Genomic DNA, 26,212 nt, shown 5'->3' on the forward strand with positions numbered 1-26,212 from the left:
AACCCCCTCACGGATAAGAGCAGCCCCCAGGGAGCGCGGGCGACCAGGAGCGCGGGCAAACAGAGCCGGTGCAGCAGCCCGGGAGCGGCGCAGCAGTTCGCGCGGCAGTTGGCGCGGGCAGGGCGAGCGGGGAAGGCGACTGGCAGGGTACAGCCGCCCCTTCTGGCAACTCAAGTAGTGGGCATCGCTCTTCCAGGAGATATTCTAGCCATGGTTACCACCCGTGGTAAAGCTGTTGCTAGAAGGAGTGTGGGGACCCAGACGGAGGCCCCACGCAAGAACGCGGGTGTCCAGGTCTCTGGCTGCAGGGAGTGCCTGAGCCTGGCGCTCGTACCGGCGGACAGCAGAGACAACGGCTGTGTTCGGTGCGAGCAGGTGAATGATCTGCTCAGCCTGGTGGCAGAGCTGAAAGAGGAAGTGGAGAGGCTGAGGAGCATCCTGGAGTGTGAGAGGGAGATCGACTGGTGGAGCCGCACCCTGCCCTCCCTGAGGCAGAGGCAGCAGGAGGCGGCTCCACAGAAAGCAGAGAACCCCCAACCCTCTTGCCACCGAGCAGAAAGAGGGGGCCTAAGAGATGGGGGGGGAATGGAAGCGGGTCCCTGCTCAGGGGGGCAAGCGAATTTCCCCCCGGCCTCCCTCACCTGCCCAGTTGCCCTTAAGCAACAGGTATGGGGCTCTGGAATGTGAGGGACTGGCCACAGAGGATGTGGGTGAAGGTGAGGCTCCATCCAGGGGGTTGCCTAGAACGAGTCAGACAGCCCCACGTATTACAACTGCCTCAACTAAGAAAAAAAGGAGGGTCATTGTCATAGGTGATTCCCTTCTGAGGGGAACAGAGGGCCCGATCTGCCGACTGGACCCATCCCACAGGGAAGTCTGCTGCCTCCCTGGGGCCCGGGTTAGGGATGTTGCGAAGAAACTCCCTGGTCTGGTGCGGCCTTCTGATTACTACCCCCTCTTGGTAATGCAGGTTGGCGGGGATGAGGTAGCAGAAAGAAGTCCCAAGGCCATCAAAAGGGACTTCAGGGCACTGGGGAGACTGGTTGAGGGATCAGGGGCGCAGGTGGTGTTTTCCTCCATCCCATCAGTGGCAGGGGACAGCACTGAAAGGGGCAGGAAAACTCACCTGGTTAACAGGTGGCTCAGGGACTGGTGCCATCGGTCAAATTTTGGCTTCTTTGATCACAGGGAGGTGTACACAGCACCGGGCCTGCTGGCAACAAGTGGAGCTCAGCTATCACAAAGGGGGAAAAGAATTCTTGGCCACGAGCTGGCGGGGCTCATTGAGAGGGCTTTAAACTAGGTTCGAAGGGGGAAGGGGATATTGCCCAGCTCACTAGGGATGAGCCTAGGCTTGGAGTGCCAAGGCCAGGGGTGAGATTGACAGCCCAGCTCAAGTGTGTCTACACCAATGCACGTAGCATGGGCAATAAACAGGAGGAGCTGGAAGCCATTATACAGCAGGACGGCTACGACTTGGTCGCCATCACAGAAACGTGGTGGGACAACTTGCATGACTGGCATGCTGTCATAGATGGCTACAGACTCTTTAGGAAAGACAGACCAACAAGGAGAGGTGGGGGAGTTGCTCTGTATGTGAGGGAGCAACTGGAATGCATTGAGCTTGGCCTGGGGGCAAATGAGGAAGAGTTGAAAGCTTGTGGGTTAGAATTAAGGGACAGGCTCACAAGGGTGACATTACGGTGGGTGTATACTATAGGCCACCTGACCAGGAGGAGGAGGTTGATGAGGCCTTCTACAGGCAGCTACAAGCAGCCTCACAGTCACAGGCCCTGGTTCTCATGGGGGACTTCAACCACCCTGACATCAGCTGGGAAAACCATACAGCTAGGCAGGCGCAATCCAGGAGGTTCCTACAGAGCATCGATGATAACTTTCTGGTGCAAGTGGTGGAGGAACCAACAAGGAAAGGCGCGCTGCTGGACCTTGTGTTAACAAACAAGGAGGGACTGGTGGAGGACGTGAAGGTTGGAGGTAGACTTGGCTGCAGTGACCATGAAATGGTCGAGTTCAGGATCCTGCGTGGAGGAAGCAGGGCGATAAGCAGGATCAAAACCCTGGACCTCAGGAGGGCTGACTTTGCCCTCTTCAAGGAGTTACTGGGAGGAATCCCGTGGGCCAGGGCTCTCGAAGGCAGGGGGGTCCATGAGTGCTGGTCGCTTTTTAAACAACTCTTCTTCCATGCACAGGAGCAATGCATCCCCCTGAGAAAGAAATTTAGCAAAGGAGGCAGGAGACCTGCATGGTTAAACAAGGAGCTTCTAGCGGAGATCAGGCAGAAGAGAAAGGTGCATAGAATGTGGAAAGAGGGACAGGCCACTTGGGAAGAGTACAGAAACGTGGTGAGAGCATGCAGGGATGCGACGAGGAAGGCCAAGGCTCACCTGGAATTGAAGCTGGCAAGGGATGTCAAAAACAACAAGAAGGGCTTCTTCAACTACATCAGCAGCAAAAGGAAGGCTAGGGACAATGTGGGGCCGCTGCTGAATGAGGAGGGTGTCCTGGTGACGGAGGATGCGGAGAAGGCAGAGCTACTGAATGCCTTCTTTGCTTCAGTCTTCAGTGCTAAGACTGGCCCTCAGGAATCCCAGGCCCCGGAGGTAAGAGATGAAGCCTACAAAGAGAACGACTTTCCCTTGGTCGAGGAGGACTGTGTGAGGGATCGCTTAAGCGATCTGGACGTCCACAAATCCATGGGCCCCGATGGAATGCACCCACGAGTGCTGAGGGAGCTGGCGGATGTCATTGCTGAGCCACTCTCCATCATCTTTGAGAGGTCCTGGAGGACAGGAGAGGTGCCCGAGGACTGGAGAAAGGCCAATGTCACTCCAATCTTCAAAAAGGGCAAGAAGGAGGACCCAGGGAACTACAGGCCGGTCAGCCTCACCTCCATCCCGGGAAAGGTGATGGAGCAGCTTATCCTGGAGGCCATCATGAAGCAAGTGGAGGAAAAGAAGGTTCTCAGGAGTAGTCAGCATGGATTCACCAAGGGGAACTCAGAGGGTTGTCATCAGCGGCGCTGAGTCTAGTTGGAGGCTGGTGACAAGTGGTGTCCCTCAGGGGTCAGTACTGGGCCCAGTCTTGTTTAACTTCTTCATCAACGACCTGGATGAAGAGTTAGAATGTACCCTCAGCAAGTTTGCTGATGACACCAAACTGGGAGGTGTGGTAGATACACCAGAAGGCTGTGCTGCCATTCAGCGTGACCTGGATAGGCTGGAAAGCTGGGCAGAGAGGAACCTGATGAGGTTCAACAAGGGCAAGTGCAGGGTCCTGCACCTGGGGAGGAACAACCTCATGCACCAGTACAGGCTTGGGGTGGACCTGCTGGAGAGCAGCTCTGCGGAGAGGGACCTGGGTGTCCTGGTGGACGACAGGTTGACCATGAGCCAGCAGTGTGCCCTGGCTGCCAAGAAAGCCAATGGGATCCTGGGGTGCATCAAGAAGAGTGTGACCAGCAGGACAAGGGAGGTTCTCCTTCCCCTCTACACTGCCCTGGTGAGGCCTCATCTGGAGTACTCTGTCCAGTTCTGGGCTCCCCAGTTCAAGAAAGATGAGGAGCTACTGGAGAGAGTCCAGCGGAGGGCTACAAGGATGGTGAGGGGACTGGAGCATCTCTCCTACGAGGAAAGTCTGAGGGAGCTGGGCTTGTTCAGCCTGAAGAAGAGAAGGCTGCGAGGGGACCTTATAAATGCCTACAAATATCTGCAGGGTGGGTGTCAGGAGGACGGGGCCAGACTCTTTTCAGTGGTGCCCAGTGACAGGACAAGGGGCAATGGGCACAAACTGAGGCACAGGAAGTTCCGTCTGAACATGAGGAGGAACTTCTTCCCTCTGAGGGTGACGGAGCACTGGCCCAGGCTGCCCAGGGAGGTTGTGGAGTCTCCTTCTCTGGAGATATTCAAGACCCGCCTGGACAAGATCCTGTGCAGCCTACTGTAGGTGACCCACAGAGGTCCCTTCCAACCCCTGCTATTCTGTGATTCTGTGATTCTGTGAGGGACCTGACCCAGCTCTTGGTGATGGCTGAGGCCTGCAGGGAAGGAAGGATCGTAGCCAGCTTGGAGCCACGGTCGTGCTCTGCGGAAGTCGGGACAGATGAGTGGTATTGGGAGGTTGGGCTCCTCTTGTGTCTCAATCTCATCCTCAGCGGATGTTGTTGGGATGCCAACCCAGGAGGTGCCTCTGGGCCTGGGAGCCCAGCCCTCTGCCAGGAGGAGCCGCTTCCAGCCAAGGTGGTTGGTGTCGAGTGCTGCTTTGGATGCATTTGTTAATTTTTGTGACGCCATTCAGCCATCAGACCTGGCTTTACAGCCAGGTAACCTGAGCAGTTGCTTACGGCAGCAGAGCGAGGAGGTGGAAAAACTGACTTGTGGGACCTAAAGCTCGAGAAGATGCCAGGTGGTGATGTCGCTGTGGTCCCCTCAAGGCACCTTGCCAATGGGGGTCCCACAGGGGCAAGCAATGCAGGGTGGGCTCTGCCCCCTCTCACCCCAGCTCTTCTGCTGCGCAGGGCTTGTTTCTTGTTGAATATTTAAGGTTTCTCTTGACTCCTTCCTCCAGCCCACTGAGGTGCCTCTGGATGGCAGATCCTCGAGCACATGGAGTGGTCTCCCCAACTTGGTGTCATCTACAAACTTCACAAGACCGTGCTCCTCACCTCTTCCGGGCCATGGATAGGGTTGCTAAACAGGGCAGGTCACAGGATAGATGCCTCGCTGCTCCCTATCACTGTTCTCCAGGCAGAGATGGGTTGTAACCCAAGAGCTACAACCCTCGGAGCCCAACCATCCAACCAATTTTATTCACCCATCTGGTTGTCCACCGTGATGTCCTAGCTTGGATACAAGGGGATTGGATTCCAGGGGTGACAGGGAGCAGCCTTGCTGGGGCAGCGTCCCACTCTCAGCACCTGTGGGTGCGTTGGACAGGGCCGTTGGGGCAGGTTCGGAGCAAACCCCGGGAAGCAGCTCATCACAGAGAGCCTAATTAAACTGCAGAACTCCTTCGTGCAGGAGGCTGTGGCTTCAGGACCAATTCATGGAGGTCCCTCCAGCTTGAGAGGTTTATTGCTGGGCTGGGTGGGTACCCTGGGGCCATCACCCTGACCATAAGGGTGATGTGGACACTGACCTGACCCAAGCCAGATGCTTCTATGGTCTGATTACCAACCCTGGGGACTGAGGGAAGCGTTCGGGAGGGGTGAACCAGCCCCACAGAGACAGCAGGGAGCCGACCCGGCGGGCTGGCAGCAGGCAGGACAGTTGCTCCTGTGCGGGAGTTGTCTCCTACCTCCAGTCTGGTTGACAGAGACGGTCCCATTTCAGCATCGTTTAAAATCTTGGCACGCTCCCATCGCTTCCCTGCCTCGTTACACGCTGCTAACTGAAAGCCTCGGGGTGGTGGTGCAGGGAGGATAAATACTCCCCGTCTAATTGCCTTTCCCCCACGTCTGAGTCTGCGGTGCGGCGTGTAGATGGGTATCCACTCCCCTCCCTTCTCTTAGTGCCTGTTATCTCCCGGGGCCATGCTGTGTAATTTAGCAAAATATTCTAACACAGTAATTAACGTCTGAACTTCAAGAGGGCACTGCCTTTTCACTGTCTCCTTCAGAGGAAGAGAGAGGGAAAACCTTGCCAGCTGCAGGCAGATGAGCGAGGAGGGTGGTGCTGTTTGGAAAAGAAAATTGTATCTTTTCACGTGGGTTTTGGGGTTTGGTGTTGTGGGTTGTTTTTTTTTTTTAATTGCTCTCACTTTTTAAAAAGCATCAGCCTTTTGAGTCAAAAAAGGGTCTTTGACAGTATAATGAGACGCTAGGATTTTTCAGATTATTCTCCTAGTCAGAGAATGAGACAGAATTTTTCCGTTGTCGAATGAGCAAAAGCACCAAGGGGGCCAGATCCTGACCCCGCACCACACTTCCACGTAAGTCGCTCCGTGGGGCCACATCTGACCGGAAAAAACACGTCCTCTGTGACGAAGGGGACTTGGTTCCTCATAAACGTCCTCTTCTGGTCCCCCCATCTGGTTCTGCAAAAATCAGTGGTTTGGCCTCCAGTCTGGCAGGACTGGGACAAACTGGGAAATGATTTGTAGGGGGAAAGGATGGAGGAGGGGTGAGGGATGCAGACATGGGAGGGAAGGGATGCCAGGGAAGGAGGGAGACAGAAGAGAGGGGGGTCAGGGACATGGGAAGGAAGGAGAAAAATGGGGAGAGCAAAAAAGTGGGGAATTGTCATGGGAATCCGGGAGAGGTGGCTTGAAGACCTGGAAGAGCTGGGAGAAAGATCTGGGATTTGGAGCAAGCGGGGAACACCGATGCGTGGGGTGATGTGGACCTTCAGAGCCGTGGCAGGAGGTAGTGTGTGGGAGCAGGGGTCTGCAAAGAGGAGGGACAGGCACGTGTCTGTAGGACCATGCTCCCAGCAGGGATAGATGTCCCCGTGCCTCCATGCCTGCCGTGCAATAAATAAATAAAGAGCCATGCAAAAAGCAGACCCACACTGGCAAAAACCCTCCTATGAATGCAGCTTGTATGGGAAAAAAAAAAAAAAAAAAATCCTTTAATTGGCGTCAAAGGGCAGAGTTAAGATGAAGGAGATCAGGTGTTACGTGGGAGCGGATGAGGACAGACCAAAATGAGGAGGGCTACGCGATGCCCAGCTGCTCCGTGGAGTATTTTGTGTGCAGGAACATATATTCTTGGAAAGCTACGGGACTTGTTTACTCCCATCATTAAAACCGTAATGGCGTATTTTAAATAGGGGAGGGGAAATGCCTTCCTTGTTTCTCAGGGACCTACGGAGAAGGCAGAGGAAGCAATTAGGGCAGATAAAGAAATGAAGCTAGATACCATCTCACAGGATGGTCCCTCCTCCTCCTCGCGTGGCTTTGTTTTTCTCCTTCGCCCTCTGTACCAGGCATTGTTAGTTCCCAAAAACCCTTTCAATGGGATATAAACACAACTACTTGCGTCTGCCGCCATGCGCTCTCTCCCTCCGCAGAGCCAGGAAAGCGGAAAGCGTCCGGCGAGCCAGGGTGGAGCCTATCGCAATCAAGCACGATGGTCTCGCCACTGTTTCTTTCCATGTTTTGTGTTTCCCCAGGACCCTTGGGATGAGATCACATCCTCCTCTCCCAGGGTTATTATGTCTTCGGCCGGGCAGGATGAAGACGGCCGTCTGGGTGGCTCGGTCTCCCTGTGCGCACAGACTGGGTGGCTCTGTCTGTCTGTCTCGCCCACCTTCGGGTCGTGAAGGTCCACCTCCAGCCAGGGGACGTGTAACCACCAGGCTACTGTTGGATTGCAGCCTCTGGGTTGATCAGTGACCAGATTTTCTTCATCAGTGCCTCCAATAATTGCTTCTTAATGGTTTCCATCTTCGCAGGAATCCCTTCTGCTGTTCCAGATTGAGGGAGAGTCATGTTTCAGGGTTTCCCTTGTCTACTGTGGAAAGGAGTTTCCCACGGCTGGGTACAGGGTTTTGTTCCTCTGACCTTAATTCAATTTGCTGTTAAGTATCTCTGAGTTCCTCAGGAGTCTGACAAGGAGGATAACCAACATTTTGGTTTACTCGAGGCAATAAACAAACTAATCTCTTCTTACCATCCTCCCAGGGAGTCCTGGTTGGGTAACAGGAGAACAGAAGTCTCCACCTCAGCTGAGAGCAGCACATTACTCTAAAAGGAGTAGGTGCTACCAAACAAACTCCTTCAAGTTGTCCAAAACACGTCATGGGAAGTGCCTCCTATGGACATAGCCCTCAATGCAGCCATGCTGGTGCGAGCAGCTCCAGCCCAGAGCTCCTTTCCCACTGTGCAACCTCCTCTGGGCAGCTGCTTGTGGGATCAGCAGTGACCCATGCTGGTGACCTCTTCCCAATAAGCAGTGCGGGTTGCTGTCAGCATGTTCTCACTCAGGCTGAGACCAGGCCACACTGGTCAGCGAGTCGGGAAGAGAGACCCCTCTGTGAAGTGCGTGGGCTGGAGGCATCTTGTGCTTCTTCAGTGGGCTTGAAGACTTCACCAGATCTCCTGGGAAGTATGAGCAGAAGGCCATGCAGAGAGAAGGGCCATTGCTAGTGGACACAGCTTGGCACAGCCTGCCTCTCCTAGCTCAGATGGGTTTTCAGACCCCAACAAATAACCTCTTGGAGCACGGCAGAGCCTGTGCCTCATGCCGAGATCAGCACAGGCAGCTCCATAAGGGAAAGATTTTCCCTAAAAACTTTGTGTTTGGGCAACCTCAGCATCAAATGGGTGAGCAGAGAAGATGCCACTTATGCCTGTGGACTTCTAAAGGGCTTTTATTTCCAAGTGCTCACGTGTTTCTTCTGTAGGGAAAGGTCTCACCTGACTTCCAGAGTATACCCAGAGATGGACTTGGTACCCCTTTAGAGAGGGTGACACTGGTACAGCTTGTTGGTGGGTGCAGGATCAGCCCGGCTGACCTTCTGCTGTCCTGGGTTGAAGAGCTGATAGATACTTCTAATGGGAGCAGATTGTAGAAATCCTGAAACTGGCCTTGCTGGTGGAGTGTTTTATAATTACTCATCCCCCACACTCTTGTTTGTCCTTTGCATTTTCCCCAGTCTTGGCTGTTTTCACCACCTCGTGCCTTGTGACAAGAAGAAAAGTGGAGATGTAGCAATTGCGTGTAGCTCAGAGAAGTGCGTGACTCTCCCCATGCAGAGCAGCCAAGCAGTCCCATGGATCTTATCTCAGGCATCTTCCTTAAAGACTTGCGACAGCAGGTCGATAAGGGGCCGCTGGAAAAGCAGAAAATTGCTATTGATGTCTTTCTGTGAAGTGCAGCAGAACTGGCTTGTGCTCCCAGGAGGATCCATCTCACAGACCGCAGGGCTTCCAGGAGGTTTTGGGGGCAGGAGTTCCCCAAGTGTGGTCCATTAGACCACCAAGAGTGCCTGCAGGGCTGTGTCAGCAGGACAGCACACCCTGCGCCTTAACAGCACTCCCGGTTGTAGGCGATGATCATAAACCTGTAGAATCGTCAAATGGTTTGAGTTGCAAGGGACCTTTGAAGGCCATCTAGTCCAACCTGGCCTGGAATGTTTCCAGGGATGGGGCATCAACCACCTCTCTGGGCAACCTCTGCCAGGGTTTCACCACCCTCAGTGTAAAACATTTCTTCCTTACATCTAATCGGAATCGCTTTTAGTTTAAAACCACTACCCCTTGTCCTATCGCAACAGGCCCTCGTAAAGAACCTGTCCCCATCTTCTTTATAAGCCCGCTTACAAGGGGGTCTCCGTGGGGCTGGAACAGATCCATCTTGCTGAGGACAAAGTCCACCACGGCCCTTCCCACGTGCTCCTCCAGTTAAAACCAGAACTGGGAAACACCTTCTCTCCTGAACCCTATCAAGTGCAGTATGGTCATTCTGCTCAAGCTCTGAGTGGCTCAAGTAGCTGTTTTTTTCCTTCTACCTAGTCGAAATGTGTCTCTGTTTTTACCAGTTGCCTTGTTTTACCCCAGTGAGCAGGTCACTACACCTGGATGGCGCTTTTGAGACACGTTGGTTCCTCTGCGGTCGTGGTCCACGCTCCGCAGGTGGAATACCAGCAGGCACCTCCTCGTGACCTACGCGTTAGATGAAAAGCATACTTGTGGGCAGGGACCACAGAGCGGTTGCGAGGCCGGAGCTTCACGCCCGAGGCTGTCTAGATGTCCATGCATGTTGCCACCTGGATGGATGAACCTGAGATGCCCGTCAGGGAGCCGGGGCAAGTGGCACGTGGACTGCGATGAGGCCGGCTTTTGCTGGGTCTCAAAGACATCCCAGCTTCTCCGTGGCTCTGGGTGGATATTTTCAAGCTTTCTGTGCTTTCACGCCGGAGTCATCACCAAAACGTCAGAAAACACTGCATGCGAAGAGGTAGTTTGTGGCCAGTGTTGCTTATATGTCATTTTGCAATCGATATCGTACACAGTAATTAGTACTGTGCCTTGCAGGAGAAATATTGTTGCAGCTGGAAAGGATAGTGTATGTGTTGGGCTGCTCCCACTCCATCTCCCGGGGAGAACTGCTGAAGAACACAATTAAACCTACACGGTTTGGTGATAAGGGACGGTGGGGCAGGTTCTCCAGTCCTGCTCGTGGCATGGGCACCCCTGAGAATACCAAGTAATCATTTTAGCTTCTCAGCAGCCCAGATGATCTCAGAAAGCAGATAATAAACCCAAATATTTATGGGTGTGTGAATGCCATCAGCTTCGCTCTCTGGTTTGCTCCTGGTGGTCTGCACCACGTGCATGTGCATCCATCGCTGTTCAGGAGGACCAAGCTGGTTCTCTCCATGGTGAAGCACAGCTGCAGTTTTTGGGGCTTCTTTGCCCCCTTGACCGCCATTGCATGGCCACCCCATGGGGCTTACTCTGTTTGCAATGGGGTAAAGAGCAGGTTTTGGGGCCACGAAGGCCAGAGGAGACTGGTCCCAGTAGCACACCATGGAAACCAGTTGCACTCAAGAGCCATCCCACAAGGCACTGCAGCTCCCCCACCACACTCAGCGCTTCCAGGAGCAGACCCTCCAATTTATTTTGGGTTGCGTATGAAAATATTTAGCACCCAGAGCCCACCCGGGCACGCTGGCCTCACAGAGGACCTTGCCCAGTGCTCTGTCTCTCAGCAGGATGCAGAGATTTGGAAGAGGAGGAGCCCGGTATCTTCCACCGATCTGCAAAGCTGCTAGTCCAGCACCAGAAACAAAAGTGAGAAGGCTTTCGCAACCGAGGTTGGGTATTATGTGACTGGCCGGGCAGATTCTGGCATGCAGCCGCCTCTCTTAGGAAATCGAGCAGACTCTTTGTCTGCTTTCCAGCAGGAACTGCTGCTTTTGTTGCCCAGCTTCGCCCGATACGGGGGAAACCGGCTGGAGAGCAAAGGGAAGTTTTTCTCGCAGACGGTCCCAGCCTCCGGGGGATGATTACAGGTTCAACCAAAAAGCGTGTGAGTCTCGGCTCACCTGCCCTGTCGTCTGCCTCGCGCTCCTTTGTCAGCTCCCTCGGCCGCGTTCATCAGCCGGTTTGAACCATGTGGGAACCTGCTGGGGAGGGATGGGGATGGCACCCGTGGTGGGATTTGGGCTGATGCATGCAGCAGGGAGGAGTGGTTATAAATAGTTAAATAGATAATAATTCCAATGTGGGAGGGCTAATTAAATGGGTATAGCATGTTTACGTTAAAATATTTGAAGTAAATACGAATTAGATTGCAAACGATGAATGCAATTGGTTGGGTTTAGGCTTATGGCCATGCAAGTGCTGGTACTTCAGGGTTGTGATTTCCCTGGAGGTCTCGAAGTGTTTGCACCATTTTTTCTTGCAGTGCCATCTGGGCTGACATGGGGGCCAAAGAGCTTTGGGCAACACTGTGCTCTTGCTGAAGCAACCACTGGGCTCCTTGATCTCCTCCTGTCCCAGCATGCAGGGGTCAGCAGCAGATAACTGGTGCCTACAGTCCTGTGGAAGCTCCAGAGCCCCCCTCCAGCATGCTAAAAACGTGACCAGGAACATGCAGAGAAACAGTGACATGTTCTGATCCTCATGGCTTCGGGCTTCAGTCTGTTGCACTGATGCAGGTGGCTGACAACCACCTGTGGGCCTGGTCTTGGACTCTGGTTCCCAGAGCACCAGCAGATCTGCCTGTTGGGCCCTGCTCTGCTGCGCCGGGCCATGCCTGGGTTTGACAGGCAGGTTTTGGGCCTCCCCAACCCTCGTATCACAGGCAGAAATTGAACTGTGGCCCTTGGGACTAGTATCTCTTGGTGCCTTGATGGAGCAGTGGAGCACATGGTGCCTGAACAAGATGGAGCGCATGGTGCCTCGATGGAGCAGTGGAGCACGTGGTGCTTGGATAGATGAGGTGAGGCACATAGTGCCTGGATGGACGAGATGGAGCACATGGTGCCTCAGTGGAGCACGTGGTGCTTGGATGGATGAGGTGGGGCACAGGATGCCTCGATGGAGCAATGGAGCACATGGTGCTTGGATGGATGAGGTGGGACACATAGTGACTGGATGGACCAGATGGAGCGCATGGTGCCTCGATGGAGCAGTGGAGCACGTGGTGCCTGGATGGATAGGTGAAGCACATGGTGCCTCAGTGGAGCACGTGGTGCTTGGATGGATGAGCTGGGGCACATGGTGCCTGGATGGACCAGGTGGAGCACATGGTGCCTCGATGGAGCAGTGGAGCACGTGGTGCCTGGATGGACAAGATAGAGCACATGGTGCCTCAGTGGAGCAGTGGAGCACGTAGTGTTTGGATGGATGAGGTGGGGCACATGGTGCCCTGATGGACAAGATGGAGCACAGGTATTCTCCTTGTTCAGCCAAGCCATGTCAGATGAGGTCCAGGAGGGCAGTGTGAGTAGAGGGTGCCTGCCCAAGTCCTGCAGGTACGATATAGTCTCTGTTTCATCATAGGTAGATAAGACTATTCCTCATTAGCCAAATATCTGAGCACTTGACAGTGACATATTCATCCTCACAACCAGCTTTTGAGGTATGGAAGCATGTCCCAACTCTGCGGGTGGGCAGCTGGGGCAAGGAAAGCCCAGGTGAAGTTGGAGCCTTTCCCTGACCTCGTATCTCTGGCAGAGAGCAGGATCATCAAGGAGACCACAGCAGAGGAAAGGCTGGAATCGGGCCTCCGTAGGTCCTTCCTAATCAATCCTAACTCCACTTTTCTTGCTTGAATTTTCACATTATGTTCTTTACTAATGAACAGCAAAAATAGAAAAGGTGAATATATATTTAATTTGCAGCCCTACTTCATGCCATGTTCATGAGCTAAATACCCCAGGAGTGAATTTCTGGACTACTGCCTGTTTCTATTTGTCCCTAATGGATATTTTTTTCCTTCTCGTTGTTGGGTTTAATATAATCTCATGTTTTTTTGCGAAGAATCTGTGAACTGTTTGTGAGAACTTATCTCAGAGCACGCGGCTTGGGCTTATCTAACATTTTCCAAACTCAGCAGAAAGATAAACTGGGGGGGGGACGGGACACGGACACAACTGTTGCATGGCTTCAAAACCCTGGCTGAACCTTTGGCTAATGTGAGATAAGAAGCGATGGACCGCATGCTCATCGGGATGCCGTAAACATCGTCCTCAAAGCAAACAAGCTTCTGTCTGGTGAAAACAGAAGAGGGTGAAGACAAAACTTTGCGAGCAATGAGAATTCCTTGGATTGCCTCTTTTTTCCAGCAGTTTTGGAGCTGGTAAACAAATAGGCATTTGTTTGAAAAAAGAAACATGAAAAAATGAGAGTGGGAAGGAGAGATGATAAGGCTGAGAATCGGAATTGTGATTTCAACTAAAGGACGTGACTTTGGAGCACTTCTAGTTACGCTGAGCGATTTTCATAGGGACAGTTTTAATTAGTCCAACCGCTTTTCCGAAGTTTGCCTTTCCCTGATGAATTTCAGATCCTAATGCAGCCGGTTTTCCCAATTTTTCTCCTTTTTCTCAGTGTTTAGTGCCTGCACTCAGCTCCCCGCTGCACATGGTGATTAGCTTAGGGACAGCAAGGCTTGTTCAACCCAAGGTGGTGGAGTGCAAGTGGCCGTAGCTTCAAGCGTTGCCAGCACCGGTGATTTTATCAGCCACCTCATGGTCCAGTGTTTTTCAGAACACTCCAGATCACTTCGCTGCCTGATTGAGAGTCTCAGGATTTTTCATCTGCTTGAAAAACAACCAGAAAACTCTGCTTTCTCTTGTGGTTTTCGCAAAAAAGCCTGAAATGGCATCTTTGTGTGCATGAGAAAGTCATAAAGATGAAAACAAAGAAAAAAAGGGTATTTTTGATCTGGTTTCAAGGGCCCTTGCTCGTTGTTTCAAGTTTTGTGGGGTGAGACGTGCTGAGCCGTGAGGCTTTGCCATTGCCAAGTAGAGCTGTTGACCCTCACTGCACGCCCTGAGTTGGAACCGAGAGGGGCGAGCTGCTGCCTTCGCCATCCCACGCCACACACCACAGCAGTTTGGGTCTCTCTTGGAAGTTGCTCGTGCTTAGAAGCTCGTGTTTGTACTGCAGATTTCATGGAGAGCAGAGCAAGGTTGGAGTTGGTGCACCTAAGACACCATAGTTTCACTGCAACCCGTTGCACTTGCACCACTGTATAATAATCAGCCTAGAAGGAGCCATATTAATTATGGCGTATTGGATGTCATGCTTTCCCATCAGGTAATTTTGCGTCTCAGAAGTGTCCCCACGGGGACGGAGAGGTTCTTGAGCTCTTGATCTAAATTATCTATATTCTGTCCCGCTTGCTGGCTCTCCGCAGCAGATACGCTGGTGATACCCTTTACCCTGTGTTTTGTCACTGTTTAGTTTAATTTTTTTGTCTTCATTATCTCTTTCCTCTCCTCTTTCTGATTTTCTGCCCTTTCCTCCTGGAAGTGTCAAAAGCCAAGCTGGACAAAGAGATGAAAGAAAGGTCATGAGGGAGGAGGAAGTCACGCGTTTCTCACCACCTCTGCCTTCTCTCTTTTGCAGTTGTTGCAATCTCAGGATGTGAAGGAAGATGCTGTGCTCTGCTGCTCCATGGAGGTAGGGAAGCACTTGCACCACCCACCCCGGTCCTCATGGCTTTGCCCCCTCTGCTCTTGGCTACGCTCATGTCAAGCGGCTTTTAGATGTTTCCAAACCCCAACAGCCATGCTGCCTCTTTGCATTATAGAGTCATAGAATCACAGAATGGTTTGGGTTGGAAGGGATCTTTGAAGGCCATCTAGTCCAACCCCCCTGCCATGAGCAGGGACATCTCCAACCAGATCAGGTTGCTCAGAGCTCCGTCCAACCTGGCCTGGAATGTTTCCAGGGATGGGGCATCAACCACCTCTCTGGGCAACCTGGGCCAGGGTCTCACCACCCTCAAGGTAAAAAAATTATTTCTTATGTCCAGACTGAATCTTCCCTCTTTTAGTGTAAAGCCATCACCCCTTCGCTTGTTGCAATAGGCCCTACTAAAAAGCCTGTCCCCATCTTTCTTCTAAGCCCCCTTCAGGCACTGACAGGCTGCTCTGAAGTCTCCCCAGAGCCTTCTCTTCCCCAGGCTGAACAGCCCCAGCTCTCCCAGCAGAGGGGTTCCAGCCCTCGGATCATTGCTGGGGCCTCCTCTGGCCCCGCTCCAACAGCTCCAGGTCTGTCCTGTGCTGAGGGCTCCAGAGCTGGACGCAGGAGTCCCGCGGGGGTCTCACCAGAGCGGAGTAGATAAAAGACATGGCTGTGAGGTAAGAGGTGGCCCTTGAGACTCTTATGACTGGACTTTTGATGCATGTAAATGGATGCAAAAAGTCTCGTAGCTGGGGTCCCATCACAAAATTATATCATCCTGGTTCCTTCGAATCTCGCCCTGCATTTATTTTTTAAGCACAAAAACATCTCTATTGGAGCAAAAGCTGCCCCGTGGCTCACACGGAGAGGTTTGCTGTGCTCAGCAGCAGCTTTGCGGAGAAATGCTGGTACGCGTACAGCAGAGTTTCATTAACTTTGCTTTTGGGAAATGATTGGTCCATGGGGATGGTTTCTTTCCTCGCAGAGAGCAGTTGAAATTGCAGCCTGAATGGTTGAAATTCAACAAAGTGACAGGCAGCCAAGGAGGAGAGGTTGAATTTTTAAGGTTAGGTCTTTGGGGAGCTATCTGTTCAAACCCCACAAGCCTTCTGTGATCCCGGACTCATTGCTGTCCACTCCAAGCTTGGACCTTCTCCTCTGTGGGACCACCTAGGGCTTCTGCTGCTCCATGGAGGCTGTCCAAGGAGTAATTGTTTGAAAAAAAAACACCCTTGGCTGTCCTCGGAGAAGCGGCACGACGGGTATAAAGGCAGATCTCGGCGGGGCAGGATTTGTTATGCATACAGAGGGCTCTGCTTATTCCGATTAATGACTGGGAGTCACTGACAGCTATGAATCAGCGAGTAAATGAAGGGCCAGGTAGAAGGCAGGAATACCACATCACAGCCTGCACTTTGTTTTGACAATAGTACGGTTTTTAGGTGGGATTTTTTTTTTCCCCCTTCAAAAGCAATCCAGCGTTGCTGCCTTTGAAGTCAGTGGGAGCTGAACCATTCGCTCCTCCAGCCGCCCGGCCTGGATGCTTTTGAAAACCTTGCTCTTCGTGTTCGGCTCTTGGAGCCTGCTGCCGGGTGGTTTTGGTTTTCAAAAGCCACGATGCCTTTAACCTTGACTGTTTGCCCCACCGCACTGAGCAGGGGAGAACGGGAGAGTCTGTAAAAGCCGGTGGGGTGTTTTAATATCATAGAATGGTCTCTTCTCCCAAGTAAGCAGCGATAGGATGAGAGGCAATGGCCTCAAGTTGCATCAGGGGAGGTTTAGACTGGATATTAGGAAAAATGTCTTTATTGAAAGAGTGGTCAGGCACTGGAACAGGCTGCCCAGGGAGGTGGTCGAGTCATCATCCCTGGAGGGGTTCAAAACACGTGTAGACATGGCACTTCGGGACATGGTTTAGCGGGCATGGTGGTGTTGGGTTGACGGTTGGACTTGATGATCTCAGAGGTCTTTTCCAACCTATGATTCTATGATTCTATGATTCTATGAATCATAGAATATCTCAAGTGGGAAGGGACCCATGAGGATCAGTATGCCATGGTTGACCCCTTCTTCTCCTGACAGCTGCAGAGCACCGGCCGGCTGCTGGAGGAGCAGCTGCCCGAGATGATGACGGAGCTGTTGGCGATAGCACGCGACAAGATGCTGTGTCCCTCTGAGTCCATGCTGACGCGGTCCCTGCTGCTGGAGGCCATCGAGCTGCATGCCAACAACTGGAACCCCCTGACGCCCAACATCACGCAGTACTACAACAAGACCATACAAAAACTGACGGCTTGAGTGGCAGGGCAAGGTGGGGTGGGAAGGGACGAGAAGAAGACATGCGCCTTGACGGGATCCGACAAGAGCTTTCCCGATTTAAATCCCCCAGCAGACCAAACCCCAGCATGCTCGAGAATACATTCGTGGGGTGGGGAGGGAGAAGCATGTTTCTTTTTCAGCCTCGTCGCCAAGTGCCACCCCTCTTCCCCGCTGTGGTTTTGTTTTAGGGGTTTCTTTTTTCCGAACTACTCATTGCTCAAGCAGCAGCAACGCATCCCGCCGGGTTATTGTTTGGCTTTCGAAAGAAGACAGAATTTGGGTTAAAAAAAACCCCACCAAATCCAAGTGGGGGCTAGTATTGTTTTCACGCCGTCCTCCTGCCTTGCCCCGGCCAACTGGCAGGAGACAGCAGGCAACAGATGTCTCAGGAGGACAAAGCCAGACACACACCACACCAGACGCTCGTAATTGATGGCTTTTGTCGAGTGGGGCTTGCGTTAGGGTTTTCCCCCCCCTCCTCCTCTTGTCTTCGACTTTCTGTGTGTGTGTCCCCCTGCTCACCACCCTTTCGAAGCAGAGTGGAGAGTGGGGTGACTTTCTTATTTGCACTGAGTTTTCTTTTTCTCAGGCGTTTGTATGTTCTTCTTATTTTATTGTATCATTGAACGGACAATTGCGAGTAGCTCAGAGACGGGGAAAGCAACACCTTCCCGTGAGCTGACGAACGGTTTACGTGAAGGTGCTGAAGCAGAAGGAGTATTTTAAAGGAGTCCAAAAGCCACTGCAGAAGTAACGTAGCCACCGTCGTCTTGCCAGTAACCTCCTCGATAGATTGAGAAACGTCTCCTCTGAGCTGGGAGCTCGAAGAAACAGGGGGTTCTGCGGCTCTTGCCGTTCAAGTCGCCATTATCCCTCAGCCGCTACAACGCGTTCATTTTTTTTGTAAGAATTTTTTTTGTTTCCATTGAAGGAGTGCTTTATTGTAATTACTGTCATGGTTGTAATTATACATTTAACTCCAGGCCTGTTATAGGCGGGCCTGATAATGTACAGGGCGAGGGAGAAATGAAGGTTTGATGTTCTTCTTTGGAGGCTGGGAAAGAAAAGACAAGATGTGAATAGCAAAAAGGAGGCAAAAAAAGAAGAGGAAAAAATAGGAAAAGCCAAAAACAGAGATTTTTGAGCGTGGCTTCTAACTGGCTGAATTTGCTATCCGGTGTTTCTAGGCGTGCGGTGTACAGGAGCAGCTCTGTCCCGTGGTCAGTCCAAGTGGCACTGTGTCCTCGAGGGATGGGTGATGTGTTCAGAGAGGGAGAGTTTGCTTGGGGATCCCCAGGTTGCTTGAGGATCCCCGGGTTGCTCTGTGCCGGAGCATCCCGAAGGAAAGGGCGACTGCGGGGGGTAATGGCAAGATGCCGCCTGGGCAGGAAAATGCCCAGAGGGTGAGGATGCTGGTATGGAGGGACGCACCACGCTGCTGGATTGGTCCTCGAATCATGAAGAAGACTTGGTGGTCTCCTTATTTGCTTGTCTAGAGATGCTTTTACCTACTAAATCACTTCTGGTGCTTATTTCGGTGAAGCCTAATGGGGATGTGGGCTGCCCTGTCCCATCTGTGCAGTGGAAGAGGAGCCAAGGAATGCCGGCAGCCTGACCCATTTTCTTCCCCTTATTCAATTTACTTTCCCGGTGATAAAAAGAGAATTTATGCCATGGCACCAGTACGCATGGACCCCGGACCAAGCAGGCTGTGTTTGAACTCAGCGGCTCAAACCCGTTTTTCCAAGCAAAACATTGAATTTCTGGTGGCTTGTAGAGAAAATAGTTCACCCCAACCTCTGCGCGGTATGTTCTCGGGTGCCTTATGAATGTGTTGGTCTGTCCGCGATGGGGAGAAAGCTTTCGCTGCAAAATTTAAAGGGCAGAAATTTTCAGCAGAAAGTGCATTGCAGGAGATGAGAGTCCTGATGCTGCGGTTCAATATTATTTGAATTTTCATCTGGTTTTCTGCTGATGCGGTTTCTAATCTGCATGTGGAGTGAGAGGAGCGAGCTGGAAACAGGAGCTTCAATTTTCCTGTCTACCCAGAAAGTAGCAAAACTATTGCTGGATGCGCTGGACTTGTCTGGAAAAACTAACTTCTGCTTCATGGATTCGAGCCCAGGAGCTTTGCATGGTGACGGTGCCTTGCGTTGGGTCAGCTTTGTTAGTAGCAATGGGGTTTGATAGTATTAATGAGCAGCTGAACTTGATTAAGGCAACAAAGCCCATCAGTATTAGAAGGCTCAGGGCTGCGTCCATTGCTCTTGGCTTTTCCTGCTCCCGGATTTCTCGGCGAGTGGAGGAGAAGGGGATTTAACGCCCGCGCGCCCAGGCACAGCATCAGTCTTCTGGGAAGAAGAACTGAAAAACAGTTTGGTCTTGATATTTTGTTTTTCTTTAAAGAACAGAAAAGTTCTGTAATGAGGGCACAGCCTGATGGGTTGGGGTGCCAGGGATCCTGCCGGCAGCGATCCAGACCACCGCTCCGGCCCCTGCAGCTTCTCACTTCCCCTAGAATTTTCTCTTGGGATGTAGTGAAAGAAGAAAAAAAAAAAAGAAAAAACCCAGAGAATTGGAGATTTTGCTTCTGAAAAACCTGAATTTTCACCCATCGGTGCATCAGGAGGCATTCAGAGGCAAAGTGTAAGCCACATGGCAGTATTTCTGCTTCAGCATTTCCCTACCCCTACCAGCCGTGAGGGTTTATTCGATTTTCCCATTGGGATGCAATCCTGCAACCCCCACCAACGGGGCTTGGCCCATGACTTTCCCTTCCAACACCGGGATTTCTCCCACCAAAGAACGTTTATGTGAAATCTGTCGGTTTTTAATGTCTTGCCATTTATCTCCGCTATTAACATACGTTCATCCAACCATTAACTGCTTTGGTACGTCAGTCGCTCCGTTGATACATGAGAATCAAAATGTTGACCAAAAGTAGGGTTTTTCCCCCAAAATTGCGTGCTGCCAATGGTATCTTTCTGAAGTCCATCAGTAGGACGCCAACAAGCACGTGGCATCATTAACCGTGGTACTGTGTTGGGATAAGAGGTACCACGAGGTCCTTTGATGGGGCAGGATGGGGAGCAGCGCTGGGAAGTTTTGGGGATACCTGATGAGGAGCACCTAGGGATGTCATCGAGCATTTTCTTCTCTTTTTTTTCTGGTTTTCTGTGGAAATGGTCGCCAAAGAGGGTAATTCTACAATGTCCATTTTTGAAGGTGTGAAGCCACTGGCTATGTCTCCTCAAATTAGACAAATTCTATCTTCACTGCTCAGTAAAAGTATCCATGCGGGGTTTTAATACATTTTCCCCGTATGGCTACATCAGCAAAGGGGAAAATAACCTCCTCAGGCCAAACATGTGTGGGGCCAAACCTTGGGCTGGTGTAAAGGCAAGTGGCTGAAGCATCTGCAGAGGAGCGATGCTCTGCACCACCGCCGGACGCAGAACAGGTTTTCCAGCTCCCTGCCAGACACCCCAGCATCTGATTCACCTCATTCCCGGTGAAATTATTTCCAAACCGGAGATTTTTCCTACCCACGAATTGAGGGGCTGTTTCCCCGTGAGGGATTTCACCCCTGTTTAGAGAAGTCTCTTGTATATGGAGGCGAAATGAAATTGGGAGAAAAAATAAAAGGAAAAGTAAGCGATTTGCTTGGTTCCCCTCTTCCCCCGAAGGAGATTAATTAGTATCTATACTTGGCATGATTGGTGGCTTTGAAAGAAAACTTGTCAAAATAACTTCTGATTTATTTTCATGCTTATTTTTACAACATCCCTCACTTGGAAGTCTCTCAAAATCTTAAATACAATTTTTTTTTTTTAATTTCACTTCCCCGCTGGGTATTTTATGGCTTTACATTAATTTTGCTCGTCTTGGTGTTAGCTATTAGCCAGTCCCGGTGACATTTTCAGTATTCTTTTCAGGAGAAGTGACACTTAAGGGTTGCAAAGTCCACTGTCGATAGCCAAAGGAGCTGTGGTGTCCTGCAGAACACAGAGTGAACGCTAGCAATTCATTTATTTTTTTTTAATGTATTTATTTGCATTGGAAAAAGCGACATTTTTAATTTAATCATATTTGTTAAACTAAGCGCTTTAAAAAAAATAATTCAAAAATTAAAAAAAAAAGGAAAACGGTTTTGGGGAGAATAAAGGTTAGATATTCATATTAGAGAAAACACAAACTCATCGTTTTCAGCATTTCGGAGACTGCTAAAACAAGGGAGCTAATGACTCTTTGTGACAATTCAGTCTTTGTTTATAGAACATCCAGACCCACTGTATGCTATAAAAATGCATCATCTGAGTAATAAATGTTTAAAGCTTGACATTTCCCCATCTTTTTGTGGGTGCGCGCTCTCGCTGGTGCTGGTCTGGGAGAGACCTTCGTTTTCTTTAGGGTGGAAGAAAAGGAAGATATTGGGAGGGGGGGAATATCCCTAATGTCGTCTGCTTGGAAATGTAGCAGCGGGACTTGTCCTTCCCTCTGTGGGGTTGGCGTTGGGTTGGATGTTGCATGGCTCCCATTGGGGTTGGTCGCTCTCCCATCACTCCTTGCAAGGGTGAGGGTGAAGTCCGTGGGAGCGCTGCAAAGGGCTCGGAGGCCCCATCTGGACTACTGCGTCTGGTTCTGGGCTCCCCAGTTCAAGAAAGATGAGGAGTTACTGGAGAGAGTCCAGCAGAGGGTTACGAGGATGAGGAGGGGACTGGAGCATCTCTCCTACAAGGAGAGGCTGAGGGAGCTGGGCTTGTTCAGCCTGGAGAAGAGAAGGCTGAGAGGGGACCTTAGAAATGCCTATAAATATCTGAAGGGTGGGTGTCAGGAGGACAGGGCCAGACTCTTTTCAGTGGTGCCCAGCGACAGGACAAGGGGCAATGGGCACAAACTGAAGCAGAGGAAGTTCCAGCTGAACACAGGGAAGAACTTCTTCACTCTGAGAGTGACGGAGCCCTGGCCCAGGCTGCCCAGGGATATTGAATATCTCCAGAGAAGGAGACTCCACAAGATCTGCCTGGACGCGGTCCTGTGCAGCCTGCTGTAGGTGACCCTGCTTCGGCAGGGGGCTTGGACCAGATGACCCACAGAGGTCCCTTCCAACCCCTAACAGTCTATGATTCTATGATTGAGTCCCTCTCCTGGCTCTGCCTCCACAGCCACCCGCTCCCCTGCGCCCCAGCTTCTGTCCCAAGGGAATTGCCCATCTATTTTTGTCCTACCTCGGCTGAGGGGGCTGTTGAAGGACCCTCCCCATTTGTCACTTCCATTTCACCCAACCCTACAGCACGCAGCAGCGACGAGGGCTCGCAAACCACTTCTGCCTTTTACTGCAATTTTTAAAAAACGCAGTTTTTCTAAGAAGTCTCCTCTGGAAAACCCTTCTCTAGCCCAAACCAATTAATTTTTGGCTGAGATGCGTGCGTTGGCCCGGGAAGCTGTGCGGGTGACTGGAGTTGGGTGGTTTGTGCCCTTGTGTCATTGGGCTCCGGACAGAAAATTGGAGGTGAAACAGTTCCTGCTTTTGAAGAAGCATTCTTGCAAAATGCCGTACGTGACCTTGTGTGTGCACTTGGAGCTCGCTGCAATGCAGCCAAGCTGCAAAATAAATACAAAAAGGAGGTGGAAGAACGTGGGGCTGTGGCAGAGGGATCCCCGCTGCTGGCTGGGGGCTCAGCTCATGGCTGTGAGGCCATGAATAAAGAGACGAGGTGTTAAAACGAGGTGCAGGCCACTTGCAACCAGTGCAAGTCATACAGTGCTCCATGCAACCCCGTTTCTGCTTAGGTAAAGAACCTTGGGTTTATTAAATGCTTCCTGACTTGTGCTGCTGGCTTTCAGGGTCATCTCCTCTTGCATCTCCTAGAAGCTAGGTATTAACCTTAAAGTCTGTGCAAAGCATTTTATATGAATTTAACTCAATTTGCCTAAGAGCTCACTTTTTCTACTCTTCTGCCTGCAGTCGAGCTCTCAGCCATCATAAGCAACATCCACGCTGGTAAATTATACAGCCAAGGTCAGGTGGTGGAGAGTGACCCATGTCCTTCATGTAACAGAGCTGATCCATGATGCTTCCTTTCCTTTTTCATAACCCCTTGTGTTTTATTTGCCCTCAAAAGCCCATTTCTGCTGCAGCTCCCCGGTGTGGCATGCCCAGGATGGGTCCCCTGCTCAGGGGACAACGGTGTCCCCACACCTGATCTCTTCTGTGCTGACATGGAAGGTAGATGGCATGACCTACCAGGCAGTGTTACTCATGACGTGGGGCATCACCTGATCCATCGCTCTGCCCCAAAGCAGGACCAACCACACCAGCATCCTTCTTGGAGGAGTTTGTCTAACCTGCTCAGAAAACTTCTGACAATGGAGAGCAGATTGCCAGTTGTGTCCCCAGAATGTCTTGTGATGGACAAGGGGGTCGTTCCTGGATGTTTGCGTAGGGCTATAAATTAGAAGTATGTAAACCCCCTATTTAGTCCTTCACACAACTACCAGCCATTGCTTTGGGTTATTTTGATGATAGCACAGGGGAAAACAATAAGCTGGTTGATGCCATCTACCGCTGAAGAGCTGACCCAGTAGGAACTGATTTTGTCGTGTTACTTCTAATTACTCCTGGGTCCTTCTCGTAATTTCTGTTGCTGCATCAGCTGGGTGGGAGAAAGTTTTGCAGCAAGTGGGACAAACCACTGCTGGGAAATGAGGGATAAAACCATCCAACTCTCTCCTCCAAAGCCACCCTTTCCAAGGATCCATCCCTAAACGTCCCCATCAACCTCCCCAACCTACAGCCAGACCCTACAGCTCCAAGGTGTGCTGGAACTGGAGTTTGGCTTCTTCCACCAAATCAAGGTTGTGAGCATCTGGACCAGCTTTGCAAATAGTTTATCAACACCGGAGCTGATCTGGGAGCAGCCAAGCCAAGAGCAGGGATGGTCTCTGGGCCTACCGAGATATATTAAAGGAGAAAATAACTTGCAGTAAACACAAGATCTTGGAGCAGATGGATGGGCATTGCTGGAGATCTGAAGCTTTCAAGACGCAGGAATGTTTCTGTGAATGCCTCGTGGCTGCCAAAAACTCAGACAGCGGGAAATAAAGAAACCCCATGAATCAGAACAAGTTTGCTTGGCTTTCCTAGAATGCGTCAACCCTGCAAATAGCTGGGATGTTCTCCTCTCCCAGCAGATCCACTTCTAATACTGAAGAATAAGCAGAGTTTTTAAATGCTCCTGCTGGTGCCAAAATGGATAATAAAGAGAAGTGACAAAGCACGTTCACACTTAATGTAACAGCATTGCTGCCGTGTTTGCAAGCTGAACTGTAGCTTAAATGATTATTGCTTGGGGTGCAACAAGAACAACAATATTAAAACAAAAATGCACATTACAGGACTATAGGGCCTCTTCCTTTTGGATCCGACATTGTGATCACTAATTATAAGCCGGAGACTTCTGTTGGTACGTAAATGTGACTACTGAGCCTAGCTTTATGTCTAGACCACTCCTCAGGACTTCTCTGCATTAATTCCTAGAGACGGATTTCTGCCAAAAAATATCCCATCCTTGAGCCATGATTTAATGATTTAAACATTTCCAGGGATGCAGACGCTGCCTGTAATTCTTGGAGAGTTGCTCTGGTTATCCTCGCTGTTAAAGATGAGCGCAGGGTCTCAAGGATGGATGGTCCCAGGGCAGGCCACTATAACGGAGCCTTCTTAGAGAGGTTTGGCTTCCTCCACCAAGAAGGCTGCAGCCTTCGAGGGGGGGGGTTAGCAGCGTTGCAAAGGACAAAGCCTCGGTGGATTGGATGCGAAGCCAATGCCTCACCCCGTGCCGGATCAAAGCCGGCTGACCATTTCCCACCAGTCGTAGCCATGCCACAGAGTTAACGGGGAAAAAATGCAAAGTCTCTCTCAAGAGAAATTCCGAGATTTCAAAATTCCATTCTGTCCTAAATTATCCGAGTTTTTCACCAAACAAAGCATTTCATTTCAATGAACTGTGTCCAGTTCTGGGCTCCCCAGTTCAAGAAAGATGAGGAGCTACTGGAGAGAGTCCAGCGGAGGGCTACGAGGATGAGGAGGGGACTGGAGCATCTCTCCTATGAGGAAAGGCTGAGGGAGTTGGGCTTGTTCAACCTGAACAAGAGAAGGCTGAGAGGGGACCTTAGAAATTCTTATAAATATCTGCAGGGTGGGTGTCAGGAGGACGGGGCCAGACTCTTTTCAGTGGTGCCCAGCAACAGGACAAGGGGCAATGAGCACAAACTGAAGCAGAGGAAGTTCCATCTGAACATGAGGAAGAACTTCTTCCCTCTGAGGGTGACGGAGCCCTGGCACAGGCTGCCCAGGGAGGTTGTGGAGTCTCCTTCTCTGGAGATATTCAAGACCCACCTGGACAAGGTCCTGTGCAGCCTGCTGTAGGTGACCCTGCTTCGGCAGGGGGGTTGGACCAGATGACCCACAGAGGTCCCTTCCAACCCCGAACATTCTGTGTGATTCTGTGTATATTATGTTGCTGTAGCAATAACATTTAAACAAAGTGTTTTGGCTTTATTAGCCCGGACCTTTTCAATAACTTCCCATTGAGCTTTCCCGTCAAAAGTTTCCGCTTTGGGAAAGTGATGCCAGGAGGTGGCAAAGGTCTGATGGGAGCAATCACCTCCACTGTGAGTTGCGTGGTCCTGGGCTTGCTTCAGCCGCCGCGCCTCTTCTCCCAGCCCTGCCAGAGGGAAATGCATCGGCGTTTAATATCTGTCCCCACACGTGTTGTTCTTAGACATCCAAATACATGACATCAACATGTGGCCTTGCAGCTAAGACAGGGAGGGAGCTGCACAGACCCCACTGGTGCTGCTGGTCACCCCACGGTGGTCGTTGACGATGGAGCTGTGAGAAGAAACCAGGTCCTGGAGCAGATCAGCACCTTTGCAGCTGCTAGAGATGTGGTGAACATGGCCGGCTGAGGAACCAGACTGCAATGAGCATCTACATGTGTGTGAGACATGGAGAAAGTGGTCCATGAGATTTGCCAGCATCTAGGACTTCTGCAAAATCCAAATGGGTGGTTATGGAGACTATTTCCACACTTCTGCAGGCAGCACTGAGCCTGGATTTTACTTGGGGGTTGCTCGGAGGTACCAGTGGGGTCCCCAGGCTTCCTCATCCATGAGACAAATCCCATCGGCTTTTGCTTCATTGCACACACCAGAGAGGAGTTCCTTCTGGCTGTTGTCCTATGTGTGGAGATGGAGAACAAGCAGCTCTCTCTTACATTTATAAATA

The 26,212-nt window shown here is 51.2% G+C and overlaps 1 protein-coding gene across 7 annotated transcripts in view; it reads left to right on the top strand.

The window, feature by feature from the left end:
- Positions 1-21,259, top strand: part of LOC104335576 (CBP80/20-dependent translation initiation factor) — a 176,053-nt gene extending 154,794 nt beyond the window's left edge. For all 7 annotated transcript variants that reach the window (XM_075446638.1, XM_075446643.1, XM_075446637.1 and 4 more), the window contains 2 exons: positions 14,542-14,595; positions 16,684-21,259. In XM_075446638.1, coding sequence (XP_075302753.1) covers positions 14,542-14,595; positions 16,684-16,899 — 270 coding nt within the window. In that variant the 3' untranslated portion in view covers positions 16,900-21,259. The remainder of the gene's footprint in view (positions 1-14,541; positions 14,596-16,683) is intronic.
- Positions 21,260-26,212: the final 4,953 nt, after the last annotated feature.

The sequence above is a fragment of the Opisthocomus hoazin genome, chromosome W (genome assembly GCF_030867145.1).
Source record: "Opisthocomus hoazin isolate bOpiHoa1 chromosome W, bOpiHoa1.hap1, whole genome shotgun sequence".
NCBI lineage: Eukaryota > Metazoa > Chordata > Aves > Opisthocomiformes > Opisthocomidae > Opisthocomus > Opisthocomus hoazin.